The following is a 19,359-nucleotide window of genomic DNA, read 5'->3' as shown; positions in this document are numbered from 1 at the left end:
AGTTCCTCTGAGAAAGCATCTCCCACCCATTCAGGGAAGAACAGGGACTCTTCAGCTCTTCTATAGGGGCAGCGTGGCCCAGCCCACATTAGGTCTAATTCCAAATGTATTCAGGTCACCTTCATACAGCATTAGCTCAGCTACCAAGCCATCAGACACCATATGTGCATGACTGAGGGCCTCGGGGTCTCCAGGAAAAAAATTAATCACTGGGAACCTATCTGTTTGGCTGGTCTGATAGTTCAGCTGGTGTGGCATATGTGGGCACATGGAGGCTGAGGCTGAAGTTGGCTTGGAAAAATTCAAGTGAGAAAAACTCTCCTTTAGAAAAGAGTGGGTCTGGGAAAAGCAGAGGAGGCGCTTTCTGCAGATGTTCTCCAGGTCTGACTTTCCAGATGGTTCCCAAGTTAGCATTCATATGTTAGATTTCCTAGTTAACACAGCATCAATAAGAACAATGTAACAGGAGCTGGAGTGATACCTCAGTTGGTAAAGGGCTTGCCTTGCAGGTGTAAAGACCCACATTTGAGCCTCAGAAACCATGTTAAACAGCAAAACAAAAACCAAAAGGGAGCCCCAGTGTGGTGATGCATGCTCTCTTACAAACTCAGCACTGGGGACACAGAGACAAGCAAATTTCTTAGGCTCACTGGCCAGAATGCCTAGGTGAATCTGCCCAGGCCAGTGAGAAACCAGAGCGGCAAAGTGGATGATAAATATGCATACAAACACACACATCCACATACAGACACACAAGCATTCCTACATGCAGATACACAAACACACACACATACATGCTCCCCCGCAAGCACACCCCCCACATCCACACACACAAGCGCACACATACACACACACACACAGCCATGTGAACACCCACATGCACATGCACACACATCCATACACACATGTACACAGACAAGCACACATACATTCACACACACACATGCACACACATGCGCACACCCACAGGCATATGCACATACACACAAGCACAACCCACATGCATACACATATGCACACACACACACACACACACACACGAGAGAGATAAGCAGACCTGCATGCACATCCACACACAAGCACACCCACACATACATCCACACACAAATGAAAACCCAACAGGCTGAGAAGCATTATCCACACTTAAGTTAAGGAACTGTATAGAGACAGTCGGTATATGCTGGCGGGTATCACTAGCAAGAACAGAGGAACAAATGGGCCTGGGAAATGATTGTCAGTGTCCGCTAACATTAAGATCAGGATACTGGGGGCAGCATGATAGCTCACAATGTACAGGTGCCTGCAGCCAAGCCAGATGATCTGAGGTCCAACTCCTGGACCCTCGTGGTGGAAGCGGAGAACATGTTCCCAAGTTTTCCTCTAATTAAAATATAACAAATACTAAACATTTTATAAGAGAAAAGCAAGATGCTTGATGTCTTGTGCTTTGCAGACATTATCAGCTCATGCCTCTGATTAAGGAGTCTTGCAAAATCAAATCTGCATTTAGGCCAGACACTGTATCTTATCTACCAATTTCAGAAAATGGAGCAGGAAGAAAAGAAGCATAAATCCTATCTGGTGTATACAGTTAGGAAAATGTAGGCTGTGAGTGGAGTCAGCTGCTTCAGCAATGAAATCTCCACGGAAGGTGACTGCACATTTTCGTCTTTAGTTCTGGGGATGGACCCCAGGGCCTTGGGCACTGTAGGCACACGCTCACCACGGAGCTCTGCCTCTGGCTCTGTAGCTAAGAGCTTTTGGGTTGCTGGGAGGGGCTGGTAGAAGATTTGAGTTTGGGTCCCAGCACTAACAACAGGTGGCTCACAACTGCCTATTACTCCAACTCCAGGGGACCTAGAAGTGTCCTCTGACACCCACAGGTGATGAAGATAAATATACATGTGGTGTATATTCATATAGAGAGTAACAAAAAGACAGAAAGAAAGCCTTACTATTAAGTTCAGTTGTAACAATGGGACTGTGGGTTTTTATTTTATTTTATTTTGTTTTACATCTTAGAGATTGATATCCAAATACAATGCCAAGACGAGGCAGCTCAGTTAATTAGCTATGCAAGCACAAGTACTTCAGTCCAACCTCTAGAACACATAGAACAACAATTTAACAGTGGTTCCTTTCCTTTCCTTTCCTTTCCTTTCCTTTCCTTTCCTTTCCTTTCCTTTCCTTTCCTTTCCTTTTTATGAGATAAGGCCTCACTGTAGCCCAGGCTAGCCTTGAACTTGCTATGTGGTTGAAGACATCCTTGAACTTCTGATCATCCTGTCCCTCCATCCCAAGTGCTGAGATTACAGGCATGTGTCACAGGTCACTTCTACATGTGTTGGGGATCCAACCCAGGGCTGTATGCATGCTAGTCAAACACTCTACCAACTGGGCTACATCCCCAGCCTTAAAGATTGCCCTTTTAATAACTGATATTTGATTCTACTATGTCTGTTGTGGCTTATTAAATGAATGGCTATAACTAAGCAAAGGAAGAAGACTGAAACCCTGAAAACACAGAGTTAATTAACATTCGGAACCTTCTTTAAAAGGCAAGCTACAAGATGATGCCCAGAATGATGGAGAGGGAGAACCATGGGGGCTGGATGCAGCAGGTGCCTAGACCGATGGCAACGTCAGGCCTGGCTGGCACTTGCCTATCTAGTTCCTTAACAACTTGGGCTTCGGATCAGTATTTTAAGATGGTGGTACAGATCTCTATTTATAAGCTCAGCTCTGCCACAAAAACTCTTGATGCTTGCCTTGCTCAACCTTTTCACAATGTAGAAACTATACTTAGGTCATAGGTCACATAAAAACAGGGGACAGTGTGTGGGCTGGAGTGACTGAACCTGCTTTAGTGTTCAGACATGACACTGGATGCTGTTCACTAACTGGCCGCAGTGGGTACTGGCAGGGTAGAAAGGAGCCCAGGACAGATGGCGGGAGGAACAGTTCAAGGGAGCATCTTTTGATGAGAGGCAGCACAACAGGCAGGTGAGTGAAGAGTGCTGGCTGGCATTTCCTCCTGATGCTTAATTTCTATCAGAGGGAGTTGGTGTTTTGTAAGAAATAGTGCATTAAGTTGTATGTCATTAAATAACAAGCATAGAAAAGTCAACACTGAGGTAGATAGGCCAATGGCTCTCCATGGAGATTCTTATTTATCGACTGGTTGTTTTGCTCAACATAGGGAGGGAAAAATAAAGGACCGTGGATGCGGCTCAGTTGTAGAGCACTTGCCCAGCAGTATAAGGGAAATGCAAAGAAGAGGAAGTCATTACCAGCTAATTAACGAATCCTGGCACCAGGAGAAAATAAAGAGATGCCTATAGTCAGGGAGTGTTTTATCTCACCCAAAACACACACTACAACACACTCTCTACAATTAATTTCCTTCTTTTCTTCGTTTCTTCCCTGCTCTCCCTTCTCACCCCTTACCCACTCCCTCGCTCCCCTCACCCCTCCCTCTCTTTACTTTGAGGTAGTATCTTTTATGGATAAGAGGCTGGCCTTGCACTCACTATGTCACTGAGGAGAACCTTAAGTTTCCGATCCTTCTACTCTTTTTTTTTTTTTTTTTTTTGGGACAGGGTTTCTCTTTATAGCTCTGGCTGTTCTGGAGCTCACTTTGTAGACCAGGCTGGCCTCGAACTCAGAAATCCGCCTGCCTCTGCCTCCCGAGTGCTGGGATTAAAGGCGTGCGCCACCACGCCCGGCCCTTCTACTCTTTACACACTGAGTGCTGAGGTAGGCTCTCAGCATCACACTGCTCTGGGTGGTACTGTAGACCAAGCCCAAGGCTTTGTGCACTCTAGGCAAGCTCTCTAAAGGAACCACATCCCAGCCTAAGTAAGCTTTCTCCAAGATGCTGCCCTGGTACACAAATACTTCCAGAGCAAACTCAGCTCTGTGTGTGTGTGTGCATTTCCCCCATTATTTTACTGGTGACTTCATTACTCAGAATTAAATAGCACCTCTCTCTCATATATCATATCATATCAAATCATATCATATCTCTATCTATCTCCCAAAGCTACAGCCTAAGTTTGAACAGAAGAAAATGTTTTTTACTTGAATGTGATTTTATCAGCTTGAGTGATGGTTAATGTAATTACGTAATTACCACTCAGGTATGCAGCACAAACAAATCTGGTAAGAAACACACCCAATGTTTGATGTACGTTACATAATGAAGGCTTTGAAAAGTGAGGTACCCCACCCAGCCAGAAGATTCTTCAGTTATCTGCAACCTTCCAGCTCAGAATCCTCAATAGTACCCTCAAAGACATCATCACACATAGCACCACAGGTTGGCAACTTAGCCTTTCATACAGGGGCCCCTGTGGCTATTTCAGGTATAAACAGTAGCAATAGTCATAGTTACCAGCTACTGAAGACTATCTGCAGCAAGAAAATGCAGCGTGCATGCTTCTAGTTTACAGCATTCAGACTTGTGAGGTCTCCTTGTATCTGTTCAGCAGATGAAATTCAAAGAAGTTCGTGGGTTAGGGGCAGACGTGGGATGTACTGGTCAGGAAATGACCTTGCAATCCCTTCTCTAATGACAAACATCTCTAGTCTGAAGGCTGCTGTGGTTTGGAAGGTTAACACAGAATCTTAGCCTCTGAGAGGTGTGGAAGCTTCCAGAGGTAGAGCATGGGAGGCAGCCATGTCCAGGGGTAGAACATGGGAGGCAGCCATGTCCAGGGATAGAGCATGGTAGCTATGATTCCAGGGAGGGTAGCTTAGAGAGAGGTTTCTGTGGGTCTCACGAGAGCGAGGGGTTAGGGGGGAAGAGGTGGGGATGACTGACAAGGTCTTCCTAGCTTCCTGTCTCACCATTAGTTGTCTCACTACCTCGACTGTTTTGTTGCTCTTAGGAGGTCACCTGCCATCTCCCCTGAGCCGAGCAAAAACTCTGGAGTCTCCAGAACTGTGAGTAAAATAAACCTCCTTTCTTTCCAGATTACCCCGTCTAGGACTGGGTTTCTGTGATAGTAACAGAGCAGAAACTATATAGACACTGTTCTTGCCTGAGGGGAAAAAAGCTCACAGAAAATATTCCTGAGAACCTGAGTAGAAACACTATGTACTACAGCAAACACTTCTTGACTTTATTAGTCTTATAGTCCTATGACTTACATACCATAAGTGTCTTTTTTTTCCATACATGGCAAAACTGCCTTGAAACTGCCTTCCCCTCAGACACAGGGCAAGAAGACAGTCAAAGCCCATAACCTTGTCTCTTCTCCATAAGAGCACAACTCTAGGGTGTAAGCTGCCTGCTCTTTCTGAACCTTTGGGTGAAAAGCTTTGAGTGTTTACAGAAAGGGCTGGCATGCCTCTCATGCTCCGCCCACCCCTTGGCCCAGTTCTATTTGAACATCCGCATGTTATTCTCTGGAGATACTCATTGTGTATTTCCCCTGGTCTAGGTTTGGCTGGGTACTGGGGATGGTGATGTGGGGATGACTAATTGGGGCCTTGTTTTCAAAAAGTCCATAGCCCAGTCCATGTGGCCTCAGGGCAGGAGTCCTGACTCCATTAGGATGGGCACCACTTCCTTATAGTGAGGCTGACAGGCTGTCTCTGCCTCTCTGACTCATCGCCTCACTGCCCCCCACCCCCTCAGTGTGTGTGTGTGTGTGTACAGGAAACAGTCTTTGCATCCCTGATCCAGCTGGCGATGAGAAGTTCTAGAAAAGTTACAGATGTCTCCTCACCAGGGCAAGGAACTTACACTGCCAGCTCTGGGCCTGTGGCTAAGCCGTGATTTATCCATCTTTTGGGTCACAGCCACAGCAATACTGTCTCTTATTTTATTCTTGAAAGACTCAAACTGGAAGGGATTACTTGATTCTAGAGAGGGAGTAAGAAAAAGTCCCCAAAAGATAACAGAATATTCAGAACAGATATATGCAATTCTGAAAGGCCCTGGGTATAATATTTCACAACTGCAGTACCAGACCAGTGCTAATTCATTACAGCAAAGCCTCAATGCACAGGGGCAGAGCTGAGAGGAGCCAAAGAATAGATGACTTGAGCAGGGGATGGGAAAGTTTAGGAGAGAGAGTGGGAGAGCAAGGCCGGAGGGGCTGGTGAAGGGGGTGGGCAGCTACACACAACCGCAAGGATTTAGACTGAGAGGGGTAATTGACAGCCAGCCTAGTCTGCATGAGGAGCCCAGCACCTTAGCAACAGCCCCTACTTAGCCACGCCCATGTGGCGGGCCTAGTCTACAAACCATTGTCTCAAGGAAGTCAGAAGACCCTGAGTTGTATTGTACGCAAGCTGGTGATAGGACCTGGAAACACATCCTGTTCAGTCTCTAACCCTGCACTTAAAGCTCGCCTGTGTATGAGTATGGGTACGCGTGTGACACAGTGTGTTCACCGAAGCCCCTGGATCAGCCCTGGCTTTCCACCCTGGTTTGAGACAGGGCCTCTACTGAGTAAAGCAGGCTGGGGCTGACTGCAAGTCTTGTGGGAGTCCCATCTTTCCATCAGGGCACGAGGACTAGAGTGGAGAAGGCTTCTGAGTGGGCTTTCTATGCAGGTCTGGGGTTGGAGTCTGGGTCCTCCAATCTGCACACTTTTTAGAATGAGCAATTTCCCCAAGCCTAAAGACCTCTTCTTGAAACTGCTGTATAATCTTGTTCTAGGGGTCTACAGATGCTTGTGGGGGGCTCTGGAGAAGCCAATTAGAGAGGAATTTCAGACGATGAACCTTCCTTAGCCTTTGCTTCTCACACACTAAGTCTTAAGCTTACACTAAGCTCTGACCTCATAGTCCCCAGCCCTCCCTCCCTCCCTCCCTCCCTCCTTCTTTATGTTACAAGAGCTACTAGTGAATTAGGCACTAGATCACTGTATCCCAGAAGTGCCTTTTCAGTGCTTCTCCAGGCAACGCTCTAGTGGCAGCTGCAAAGGACAAACATTTCCCGGTTCCACAACCATTTTTCACAGAGATTTGGGGTGGATTTGGAGTCCAGTGGCAGAGAGCAAAAATACTGGCATGCTTGCTCATCTGGGGCAGGGGACATACAGTGCTTCTAGGGCCTTGCTGTGACAGAGGGGGCCAGCAGCACAGGTCAAGGGCTGTGTTAGAATTAAGTCCATGCTACCTGCTTGGATATGCTCAATGGACCAGCAGCATTCACAATGGCCAGGTCTCTTAAAGGAGCTGTTGGAGTCCCCTCTGCCTCAGAAATCAAGAATAAAGAGACAGATACACAGACACATGCAAAGCTGTGAGAAACATTAAGAGTTTTGATGGTAGGAGTTCTTTCCTCAAAACTTGTCCAAGCTGTTGAGATTTGGAGGATGAGCCAGGAGGATGCGGAAGAGAAGTCACGGGTGAAAGCCCATTTCCCTCAGACCAAGGGCAGTAGCTATATAGTTCATGCTTCAATTCAAATCTTATTCTTGTAACAGGCCTTAGCCTCCAGCTGCCTCAGGTATCTGTATATACATCTTCTGTGCATAGGTACACAAGTACAGGGACCTTTTTAAAAAAAAAATTTTTTTTTGAGACAGGGTCTCTCACTGGTTTGGAATTCATCAAGTAGGTTAGGCTAGCTGGCTGGCAGGCTAACTCCAAATCTCTGTTTCTGCCCCCCACCCCCCAGGTGCACATGGCACACAGCTTTTTAGGTGGCTTCTGGGGGTCAAGCTGAGGTCCGCATGTTGGCGGGTATGCACTTTACTGACTCTGCTACCTCTTAATTTTACCCACTTTGGTTGTCATTTAAAGCTGGGCTTTATCGTACCGAGGACTCCGTAACCACTGTGATGACCTCACCTGGCGTGCTGAGAACACTCAGACATTAGCTTGACTATCTCTGGAGGACCCTGCTCTAGTAAGAAAGAGGCTCAAAGAAGGGAGAAGTCAAGGGCAGCCTTTCTTAAAACATTTCAATACAGCAGGGTTAAATCCAGGCTCCCCTGGAGCTCCATCCTCCTCTGAGGAGATCAGGGCTCTGGCTCATCTCCAGAACAGATGGGCTTATTCAGTACATAGGTCTGCACAGCCACAGCCGGAATTCATGAGCATATGCTGCCTATATAAATGTTATTTAAGCATAAAATTGCATATAGATGCTAAATACGATTTTAGAAGCATGAATGCTATTACATTCAAAAATATTTTCTAAATTGCTTCATCACTATTTCTCAATGTCACCATACTTCTTGTAATAAATCAATGGATTCTGCTCCAAACAAACAGCCCACACTGTCAAATCTTCTTTTAATTAATATATAAATGTTTTATACATACATACATACATATGTGCACACACACACATATACATGTATATAACTCTATCAATAGGCTCTGTCCTTGTAGAACCTGTTCCAAGGCTTGGTGACAAGCTTTGCATGTAGAAGGTTCTACAGTGTAGGCAAATTTTCTGATTTGAGTTTCTACACAAATATGACTCTTACACCTTTCTGTCTGGCAGGGGAAGCCATTTAGGTGCCAATGCTTCCAACAAAACAAAACAAACAAACAAACAAACATCTACAAGATGCAAGCAGAAAGCCAGTCCTCTGCTTCCTTCTTCTCCGCTGAGAGTTTGCTGCACTGGCTAAGTTCCTGAGAGCTGAAGATTTAGGAGTCACTGAGAACTTCTGTCAAGGTCTTCCTGTGAGTGTTTCAGGGCATGGTCGTGGTGCAAGAAGAGGGCCCAAGATGAACTTCAGGTATTTTTCTTTATTGGTATTTCCTTTCTTCGTTTAAGACAGTTTTTCACCCAGCTCCTCAGGGTTTCTCCATCAAAGTTTATACAATGAACCTGTGGCCCAGAGTAGCTGTGAATGCTGCCCAGTCTAAAGCCAGGACTTACTTAAATGATGGTGACATTTGTTTTAAAACTTGTAGATCTAGAGCCACATAAAAAGAAAACACAAGTGTCCTCACAACCTGTAGCTTTGGGTTGGACGCCCCTGGATTTAATATGTGGCCCAAGCCAACTGTTTATTTGGTGTGGCCTAGAGAAGCCAAACAAGAACAACAACAACAACAACAACAACCACCAAAACAATAATAAAAAATAAAAACCCTGGGTACCTTTAATCTAACTGGAGAGGAAATCTCAACCTGGTTGCACGCATACCCTACTCAGAGGACTGTAGCTACCAGAGCACAGTAGATTCAGGGGTATTTTGGATCCATCTTCCTGCAGAATCATCTTTACTTTCTACAATGGATGAAAACAACCCTGTAGACCGTGTGTGCACACATGTGAACGTGTGTGGGAACCAGAGCACAACCCCATGTGTTTTTCCTCAAGCATCATCCACAGTGTTTTCTGAGACACAGCACAGGCCTTCTCTCTGCACCCCCAGACTTGGAGCTCACTGAGCAGGCAAGCCTGGCTAGCTTGTGAACCTCTCTGGGATCGTAAGAGTATGCCTCTATGCCTGGCCTCTTCACGTGGATTCTGGGGACAGACCTTAGGTCCTCAAGCTTGCATGGAAAGAGCCTTACTGATGGGGTCATCTCTCTCTCTAAGCCCCTGAAGTGACTTAATGACACTTTCTGTGGAAGTTCTCTGGCCCCAGGCTCCTCAGTCGTTGTTTGGGGCCTCTGTCTCCTCCACTTCCTTGGGAAGCACAGGTTCCCAAGGACTCACATGGACTCTCTATGCTGCTGTACTCTGTATCCTGTGTGGCCAGCTCCCGATGCCCTCCCTCCACACAGAGAGAGTACTGCGCCTTTTGCTCTCTCCACACCATTCTTCCTACATCAGCTGCCAAATTGTTAGAGCTAGAGTAATGGCGAAAGCCTCTGGGTAGATTACAATCACAACAGCTGTGTTTACTAAGAGCTAAGAATGAACATATCCTAGGGCTATTAGAGAGTGTGAGTGAGTGTGTGTGTGGGGGGGTGGGGGGGGGTAGGGCTGGGAAGCTTCTGGAAGCAACCCGTCCTCAGGATATTCCCTAGCAGCCTGAGCCTCCTGCCTCTCAAGCTGGTTTTGGCTTTTGGGAAAGACCTTCCGGAGCCTGGTCTCTGCTGCCCACCGTGGGCCTTTTCTCCCCCACAGCTCTTTTGTTATTTTTATTTTCGAGCTTCAGTGATCGACACACAGCTGGGCTGCTGCTATGCTACTTAGAAGAGCAGCTCAGCACTGAGCAGCAATGGCCAGTGGACCGGTGGGTCACGTGACTCCGGTGGCTGCTCTGCTGACTCCCTAAGCACCCAGAACAAAGCCTGAGAATCTGCCATTCATCATTCCAGCCTTGGGCCTTGTGCTGCCTCCCACAAGTGTAACTCTCCCTGCAGGAGGCAGGGTACCCAAACCCCTATCCACACCTTAAGGGAGACTGTCTCTTCTAAAGTCTCCAACACTTCATTCCATCATCTCAAAGATAGACATTTGCTCCCGGCGTCGAGAGTGCTTTGTAGCTTGTGAAGTTCCTACCAGGTGCTATCTGAGTTAGTGGGCAAGAACTCTTTATTTTTATAATTTTGGTTTTCAATATTATATTGACGTACTTGTGTGGGTGGAGGCATGTGGAAGACGATTTGACAAAGTCTAGGGGCCAGTTCTCTCTCGCAGCATGTGGGGCCACGGGCCTGAACTCAAGTACATGCTGGTATTACAGGTACACACCATCCTGTCTAGTTATGTGGTGTTGGGAATCGAATCGAGGACTTTGTGTACCCTAGGTGAATACCTTCTCAACTGAGCTGTATCCTCAGTCCTGAGAATCCTATGAGTAGTAAGAAAACCTAACACACATCAAGGAAGAGAAGGCATTGCTAGCACACGTTTACACACTGCCATGTATTCCTGTCATGGACTGGCTGTGCAATGGAAGTCTGTGTATTATGCGCAGTTGCTAATTCTGCGGCCATTTTAGTTTACACAGCCTGTGCTCTCTGTACAAGGGTGAACCCATCCAACAATGCATTCTCAGAATGTCTTCCCATGGTTAACTGAAGCAGGAGTCCATTTATTAAGTCATGCAACCTCATTCAACCCCTAACAATTATGCTATTGTTTCCACCCATTCTGCAAAAGAACTCAGGGACACAGGGAGTTGAAGTAGCTGGCCCCATTAAGAGATGGAATCCCACTGTCTCCAAGTGGGCACACTGGTACAAAAGGCAGGGGACCAATACCCTGAGCACTCCCAAGGAATGGCATGATGCCTGGTGCTCTCAAATAGGAAGGGAAAAGTTCCTTTATCCGATTTGTTAAGCCTCAACTTGGAGGCTCATAGTCAATTCTTAGTAGACCCACACAATCCTACTGTCAAGGCATTCCTTAAGTCTCTTATACTCATGGATGCTTTCTGGGCAGCTGGGTTTGTGGACTCTGCACCTGCCCTGCCCCACTTCCCTGCCCTCTGTCCCTCCCCCAGGCTCCTATCTGGCTCTGTCCTATTTCTGACATCCACAAGGCTGTCTGCTAGGCTACTCCCTCTTTACCCCGATTTTGAAAAAATTAGACAAAGCCAAGGAGGACTTTGGATTATAGCATTACGGACTCTGGGGATGGGAGAGAATAGGCAGACAGTTCACTGTCATTGTACAGAAGAAAAAGGTGAGGCCAGGAGACCAGTATCAGCCAAGGTTAGACAGCTGAGAGCACAGCCAAGTCTGCTTTTCCTGCCCAGGGCTCCTCCTGCTGCCCCAGACTGTCCACGGTCAGCATCTCCAGACTGACAGATGAAAAGGCCAGGGAGAATGTGTTCTTCTGCCAACAGATGACGAGCTCTTTAAAATGGAAGCAGAGGCTTGCTGAATTGGAATAGATGATTGGGAAAATGAGAGGGAAAAGGTTGCCTGATCTTCACTGGTCTTTCCATTGTATACTCAGGGGGGTATGTGCTGGGGAGTTGGGGGTGGTGAGGATGCAGCCCAGGCTGGCTTACAATCAGCCCACAGTCACTGCTATTTTTATAAGGATCCTAGACTGTAAGCTGTGCTGTGTCTGTGTGGTAGGTGTGTGTGGTTGTGTGTGCACATGCACATGGAGGCCGGAATCAGCCTCGGGTGCTGACCCTCAGATCTCTCCTCCTTCTGTTTTTGAGATAGTCTCTCATTAGCCAAGAACTCCCCCAGTAGCTGGAATCTACCTGTCTCTGTCTCCCCAATGCTGGAATTACAAAGGTGCTTCAACATTCAACATTTGTCTGGAACATGGGTCCTCTTGTTTGTGGAGAAAGTACTTAATGACTGAACTATCTTCCCACTTTCTTTTTTACTTATTTGGGAGGGCAGGGAGGGTGTGTACAGAGATCAGAGGACAAGTTGTGGTAGTTGGTTCTCTCCTTTGACCATGCGGGTTCCAGGGATCAAACTTAGCTTGTGGGCTCGACAGCATGCATCTTTACCCAATGAACTATCATTTCCATAGTTCCTTTTCTTTCTTTCTTTCTTTCTTTCTTCCCAGTTACCACAGGCTATTACTTGAGTTAGAAGAATCTACCACTGGGCCATACTTTTCTGTGTGCCAGGTAGAGAATGGATACACAGTACCTCAGCCTGGTGCGTAGCTGTCCAGAAAAGGATGCCTTCCTCCACCTTCTCCTTGGATACCTATGGGCTTCTGGTAAGCCTAGCGTCTGAAGGACCACCATGGCCAAGGTTCCTGTGATTGGCTTCTCCAAGGGCAAGGAGCTAGAGAGGATCTTCATCTTATACAGCTTGGGTTTTTTTTTGTTGTTGTTGTTGAGAACTGAAATCAAGATCTGTGATGGGGCTGGCGATGCGGCTCCATGGTTAAGCACACCTACTGCTCTGGCAGAGGACTTGATTTGGTTTCTAACACCCATCATCTTAGTCAGGGTAACTATTGGTGTGATGAAACACCATGACCAAGAGCAAGTTGGGAAGGAAAGGGTTTATTTGGTTTATACTTCCACACCACAGTTCATCATCAAAGGATGCTGGAACAGGAACTTAAAACAGGGCAGCATGCTGGAGACAGGAGCTGATGCAGAGGACATGGAGGGATGCTGCTTACTGGCTTGCTCCCCATGGCTTGCTCAGCCTGCTTTCTTACAGAACCCAGGATCACCAGCCCAGGATGGCATCATTTAGGTGTTTCTTAGTTAGTTTCTTAGGTGATATTCCCTCCCTTCAGATAATTATACCTTGTGTCAAGCTGACATAAAACTAGCCAGCACAGCCAAATCAGGTGCTTCACAGCCACCTTAACTGGAGCCCCAGGGGATCTAATATTCTCTTCTGGCTTCCTGGGGCCTTCATGTGCACACACCCACACATAAATACATGTATTTACATTTAATTTGAAAGCTAATAAAATAAATCTTTGTTTTAAAGAGACTTCAATACAGTCAATACAATCAATTCCTATTATCTCAATACATATGATTGGGTTGACACAAGGTGGCTGTCCATTTACCTCATTTATCTCTGTTATCTGGAGAGAAGGAAGTATGGTCACAGGGTTAACCTACTTACAAAAAAAAAAAGCATTCTTTTCAAGAATTTCAGTCTATTCTCTAATTATAATGGTCTTTGGTGGTTCATTAAAACCACACATTAAAAGCAGTTAATCCCTACTATGGAATCAAATGGAATTTCTCCAAATGACTCCTGTTCCCAATTCTGCCTGCATTTCAATGAAGCCAGAGTCGACCCAATTAGCAAGCCAGATAATTACATAGTCCTTTGGATGGGCCTCTATCTCCCACTCAGAGGTCACCCAGACTTCTTTCCTCTTTCCAGATTTATTTCTGGCTGTTTAAAGCAATGTTTCCACTGTTTTGAAATATTGCAATCATCACTGCAGAATGCCAGGGTGTTTCTGGGAGGGTGGGCTAAGTACAGTGTGGCTGGTCTTTGATAGCTCATAGTGACTGTACTGCAAGAGTTCCAAAGAACACAGCTAACAATTCGACATCTCAGGACATGTATGTGGCTCAGGTGGCACAGTACTTGTTTGCATAGTATGCAGGAAGCCCCGGGTTTCATCTCCAGCACTGCATATATGCACCATGGTAGTGAAACATTGCCATCTCAGCATTCAGGAAGTGGAGGCAGAAGGATCGTACGTTCAAGGTCATCCTTAGGTACATAGAAAGTTGGACACCAGCCTGGGTTGCATAAGGCTGAACCTGGAGCTCACCAGTTTGGTTAGACAAGCTAGGCAGTGATCCTCAGGACCCTCTCTTTCCGCCTTTACAGTGCTGAGATTACAGCTGTGTTCCACCTTGCACAGCTTTTACACCGGCACTGGGGATCTGAACTCAGATCCTTAAGCTTGTACAGTAAGCTCTTTAACAACTGATCCATCTCCCAAACTCCCTATTCTACATTTTAAGAAGACGCCCTGGCTGTTATATATTAAGAATGGATTAGGGAAGGATGTGTGTGTGTTGTGTGTGTGTGTGCATGCACATATAGAGGGAGGCGGGCTGAAGGAAAAGGCCATGTTAATGGTTGGAGCTGAATGTGTACACTTTCAGCTATAACCTGAGAGGTCTAGATAAGAAGTTTTCCACATTCAAGAGACATAGGTTTTCTTTGCTTGTTGCCAGTCAGAATATGGCTGTAGCAAGACAGGCCCTGGGATCCAGAACAGAAAATGATTTGAATGACTCCTATGGAGAGTTATCCACTCAGAAGAGCTGGAGGACTATTGCTGATTTGGCCACCAGGGATATAAGTGGCCAGGAGCAGTGGTTTATCTGCTATGCTAATATTAGCCCCAGGGCTCCTGCTAGATGCTCAGGGTACACAGGTTGATTGTCACATAAGCTTTGGACACAGCTTTGTACGTGAAAGGGACAACAAGGAATGGAGTCAAGAGAGGAGGAGGGCACAGCCCTGACTCTGGCTCTGCCATCTGAACAGACTGGTCATGTGGCTCCATCATTGTTAAGGATGACCAAAACAAAAAGACATCAGCAGGCACCACCTTCAATCATGGCTATGAAGGGCTCTAGGAAGTGGAAACATGCCCACAAACTGTCATAATGCTGGAGATGGAACGTAGAGTCTAGCAGGTGCTGAGAATTTAATCCAGAGCAGTTACCACTGAGTTATCTACATCCCCCTACTGGCCAAAGCCAGCTTGACACAAATCTACATATTACTGGGAAGAAAAGATTTGTCTCCATCAAATTTCCTGGTGGCCACACATCTGTGAGACATTTCCTTAACTGCTGTCATGTACACGGACCCAGCCCACTGTAGGCAGCACCATCCCTATGTAGGTAGACATAAGCTGTAGGAGGAAGGACGCTGAGCAAGCCAGAGAGGAAGCGGCATTCCTCCACCGTCTCTGTTTCAGGTCTGCCTTGGCTTCCCTCAGTGACAGACCCATAGGTCAAATAAACCCTTTCCTCCTTCAGGTTGTTTTTGGCCAGTGTTTTTAACACAACAACAGAAACCAAACTAGAACAATGTCATTTCACCAAAGCCTAGACAAGGACCCAGCTAGATGCCAGTCTTTGCTCATGGAGTTTTTTCTTCAGAGTGAGCTGAATTTTACTGACGTCTTGTTTCACTTCTCCACATATTCACCGCCAAATGAAGAGCCCCAAAATGAGTTCTCGAGAAATAAGTCAGTCAAAAAAATCTTTTCCTTGGAAACATGGCGACCTGAGTTGACCACCCAGAACCTGTATAAAAAAGCTGTGCACAGTGACACCCTTGTACACATGTCAGTCCTGGGGAGATGGAGATAGATTTCTAGGGTTTGCTGAGCAGACAGACAGCCTAGTGGAATTGGTGTGAGACTTAAAAAATTGCCTTAAAAAATTGAGGCATGTTTAAGGAATGACAGCTAAGGTTGTCTTCTGGCCTCCACACATGTATGTGCATGCTTCCTCTTTGTATCCACGTGTAAAGAGAGAGGTGGGGATGGGGAGAGGGGAGAGAGAATAGGAGAGAAGAGAGGAGAGGGAGGGAGGGGTAGCTAAGGAGATGGAAAAGCTGAGAAAACGCATCATTCTCTGAGGGAGACTGGGTTTGCCCAGGACATTGTAGAGTTCAGAGGGGAGCAGAGTGGTCCAGGAAAGGGCAGCCAGTAAATACCGTTTCCTCTGGAGGTCAGCTTGCCTTTGCCACAACGCTACCATTTTAGTACAAAAGCATTCACAGACAAAGAGTAGGCATGGCTGTTTTCCAATAACACAATAGGCCAGACTCTGCATGGGCCAGGGCGCACCGACTGCTGACACAGTTTAAAAATGGGCAGCTGCGTATCTTGCAGGCTGCTTGTATTTACCAGACGCTCACAGGCTTGACCATTCTTGCACGGGGAACCAGGTCTCACCATGGCAGTTTTTCACTGGCCCAATAATGCTATCAGTAATAGCAACATTTAGTTATGGTGTGAGCTGCACTACACAGCTTACATTTATTAATTCGTGTGATCATCACAGAAACCCTACTGAGGAGCCCTGTGAACAAAGTGAGCCAAGGGCTGGGTATGTGGTTTGAATTCCTGTACCAGGGAGATTGAGGCAGAAGGTCAGCCTGGATAATATGGAAAGACCCTGTTTCAAAATAACAAGGCTGGTCATGGTGGCTCTCAGGAGGTCCTTACCTCAACATCCATAATCCCAGCAATTTGGGAGGTAGAGGCAGTAGGACTGTTAAAGACTTTGAGGTCAGCCTAGGCTATATATATATATATATATATATAGTATATATACTAAATATTACTAGACTGACTTAGGCTATGTAGTATCTGGTCAGAAAGCAGACATTATGAACAGGAAGTAGAACAGGGCTACACATTCTCAAGGCCCTTCCCTACTTACCGGAGGCCCCACTTCCTAAAGGTGACAAAATTTCTCAAAATAGCACCACCAGCTTGGTATCAATACAAGCACATGAGCCCATGGGGGAAACTCACATTCACCTCCCAACATACTCTCTCTATTCACATACGATGAGAGTCATTTCCTGTGATTCTGAGTTTAGATGGCCACCTGCCACATGAGATGCTGGGGTGAAGTTTCCCACCCCACCATCTCCCAGCATGATGAAGGCACCAAGTATTTTGGATTTCAAAACTTTTAGTTAGGAATATTCAACTTGTGATAACACATAAGGAATAACCCTTTATTTTATGATTGCAGGGATCCCTAGACTTGGGAATCACTGTCAATGGATGCCAGATAATTATGCTGGGGAGCCTTCCTAAGCACTATAGGATGCTCACAATATCCTTAACCTGCACCCATTGGACAGTACTCCTGTCACCCAGACATGACAATCAAAAGTATCTGGAGATACTGCCAGGTTGTCCCCTGGAGGCGGCAGGCAGTGACACCATCCCTAGTCGAGAACTATTATATTATGATAGTGTACAGAATTTAGCTGTCTATAATAAAAGAGCATTATCTGGGAATAAATCAGTGTCTATAATAGCCAGTGGGACCAGCAAGATGACTTAGTCCATGAAGGTACTTGCCACTAAGCCTGGCAACTTGAGGTTGATCTCAAGAACCTAGAACTTACATGGTGGAAGGAGAGAACTCACTGCTCCTGCAAAGATGTCCTCGGGCCTCCTCATGCATGCATATGTCATTCACTCAAACATGCATGTCATTCACTCACATGTATGCATACGTCATTCACACACATACATGCATGTCATTCACTCACATGTATGCATACGTCATTCATACACACACATGCATATGTCATTCACTCACACATGCATGCATATGTCATTCACTCACATACAAAGAAATGAATACACAAGGAAAGAATTTTACCAGCTTCTTTGCTCTCTTGATATAGTCAGTATTGCAGAGCTAGAGGGTGGGCAACTGAATACTACATCGGGGAAAACGCCTGGACCTCCTAGCTGGACATGTCACAGATGTCCTCGGGGGTCAGTTCTAACTTCCTTCATGGGGTAGACACAAAGCATGAGATGACAGCTTTGATTATCCCAAGAAGGGTTTTACCGGACATTTAGGAAGTGGGATGTTTGAAGGTCTGTCCTCCAAATGCCTTTTAAGGTTATAAGATTGGCTCTCTGCAGCTGATACATTATATATAAAGAGAATGGTAACCTTCTAAACCATGCTCCACAGGGATTTTTTAAGGTATGTTTCATACTGAACTTGCAGATTCAGCTAGACTGGTTGACTGGTGACCCCTAGGGATCTTCTGCCTTTGCATCCATCTAGCGCTGCTAGGGTTGCAAGTGTGTGCCACCGTGCCCAGCTTCTTATGTGGTGCTAGAGATCTGAGTTCGAGTCTCCATGCTTGGTCAAAGAGCACATTATCCCCTGAGTCACTCCCTAGCCCACGTCTCACATCTAACATACAAAGAAGTCAAAAGTTTGGGGTAGAGTTGCTGTAAAGAGAGACAAGCAACCCCAGCCTAGGTTAAGATGCCAGCCAGATAGAACAACCGATCTCCTGAACATTTTTGTTGATGTCTAGTGGGCATAAGCCCTGGGCACTTGGTTTGATTACTCCCTGGATCAAAGCAAAATTAAATTACCTCACAAGCTTCCTTTCAGAGAGCTCGACAAGCAGGCGGGCTGACTCACCTTCCAGAAACTATCCACTTTGCCATACACAAGGGACTGGTTCTGCCTTTTGATCTCGTTAATGTGGTGAATGTCGCTGGAGTTCAGGTGCTGCTCCACCACGAAGCCCAGAAAGCTGTTGTCTGGGGTATGAGCTGATGTGGAAAGCAAAAGACACGGCTGTGAGTAGTTAGTGGGCACAGAGCAGCAGAGCCATTGCAGGCAACACAGGCCAGCGCTGACTACTGGCGTGTCTCGATATCATTCGGTTCCACCTTATCCAGGAGCTCACAGTCTATGCTAATCCCAGCTGTGTTTACCGTCTCCTCTCGGGGAAATGAAAACCAAGCAGCCTAATCTACAATCTCACCTCCACTGGGCTGATTCTCTGAAAAAAGATGTACAGGGGATGGGGGATGCTGAGCTGGGGGCGGGTGGGGATTCAGATGAGGGATGGGGGAAGCCAGCAAAGCCCAATCTCTGCGTTCCAGGTTCAGTGAGAGACTGTCTGAAAATATTAAGTGGAGTACTGGGGCTAAGCCTGGCAATTAGAGTGTGATCAGGTTGAGATGGCTCAGTGGGGCGTGGGGGAGGGAGAGGAGGAGGGCACTTGCCACATAAGCAAGGGCATCTGAGTTTTAGTATATTGCGTGCAGAGATGCTGGGTGTGGCAGTGTGCATCTGTAATCCTAGTGTTGGTGGGGAGTCAGGTGGATCCCAGGGATTCTCTGGCCAGTCAGGCTAGCAGAAAAAGATAAACTCAAAGGTTCACTGAGGGACCCTGCCTCAAAATAGATAATAGATAGGTAGATGGGGATGGGGGGAGGAGAGAGAGAGAGAGAGAGAGAGAGAGAGAGAGAGAGAGAGA

The 19,359-nt window shown here is 46.4% G+C and overlaps 1 protein-coding gene across 8 annotated transcripts in view; it reads right to left on the bottom strand.

Moving 5' to 3' along the window:
* The window catches only part of Mgat5 (alpha-1,6-mannosylglycoprotein 6-beta-N-acetylglucosaminyltransferase), a 280,247-nt gene that overhangs the window by 55,983 nt on the left and 204,905 nt on the right, over window positions 1-19,359 (bottom strand). For all 8 annotated transcript variants that reach the window (XM_029476546.1, XM_021156480.2, XM_029476555.1 and 5 more), the window contains one exon: window positions 18,513-18,646. In XM_029476546.1, coding sequence (XP_029332406.1) covers window positions 18,513-18,646 — 134 coding nt within the window. The remainder of the gene's footprint in view (window positions 1-18,512; window positions 18,647-19,359) is intronic.

Source organism: Mus caroli, chromosome 1 (assembly GCF_900094665.2).
Source record: "Mus caroli chromosome 1, CAROLI_EIJ_v1.1, whole genome shotgun sequence".
NCBI classification, from domain to species: Eukaryota; Metazoa; Chordata; class Mammalia; order Rodentia; family Muridae; genus Mus; species Mus caroli.
Note: the sequence above shows the minus strand (reverse complement) of the source record. Positions and strands in the feature narration are given on the sequence as shown.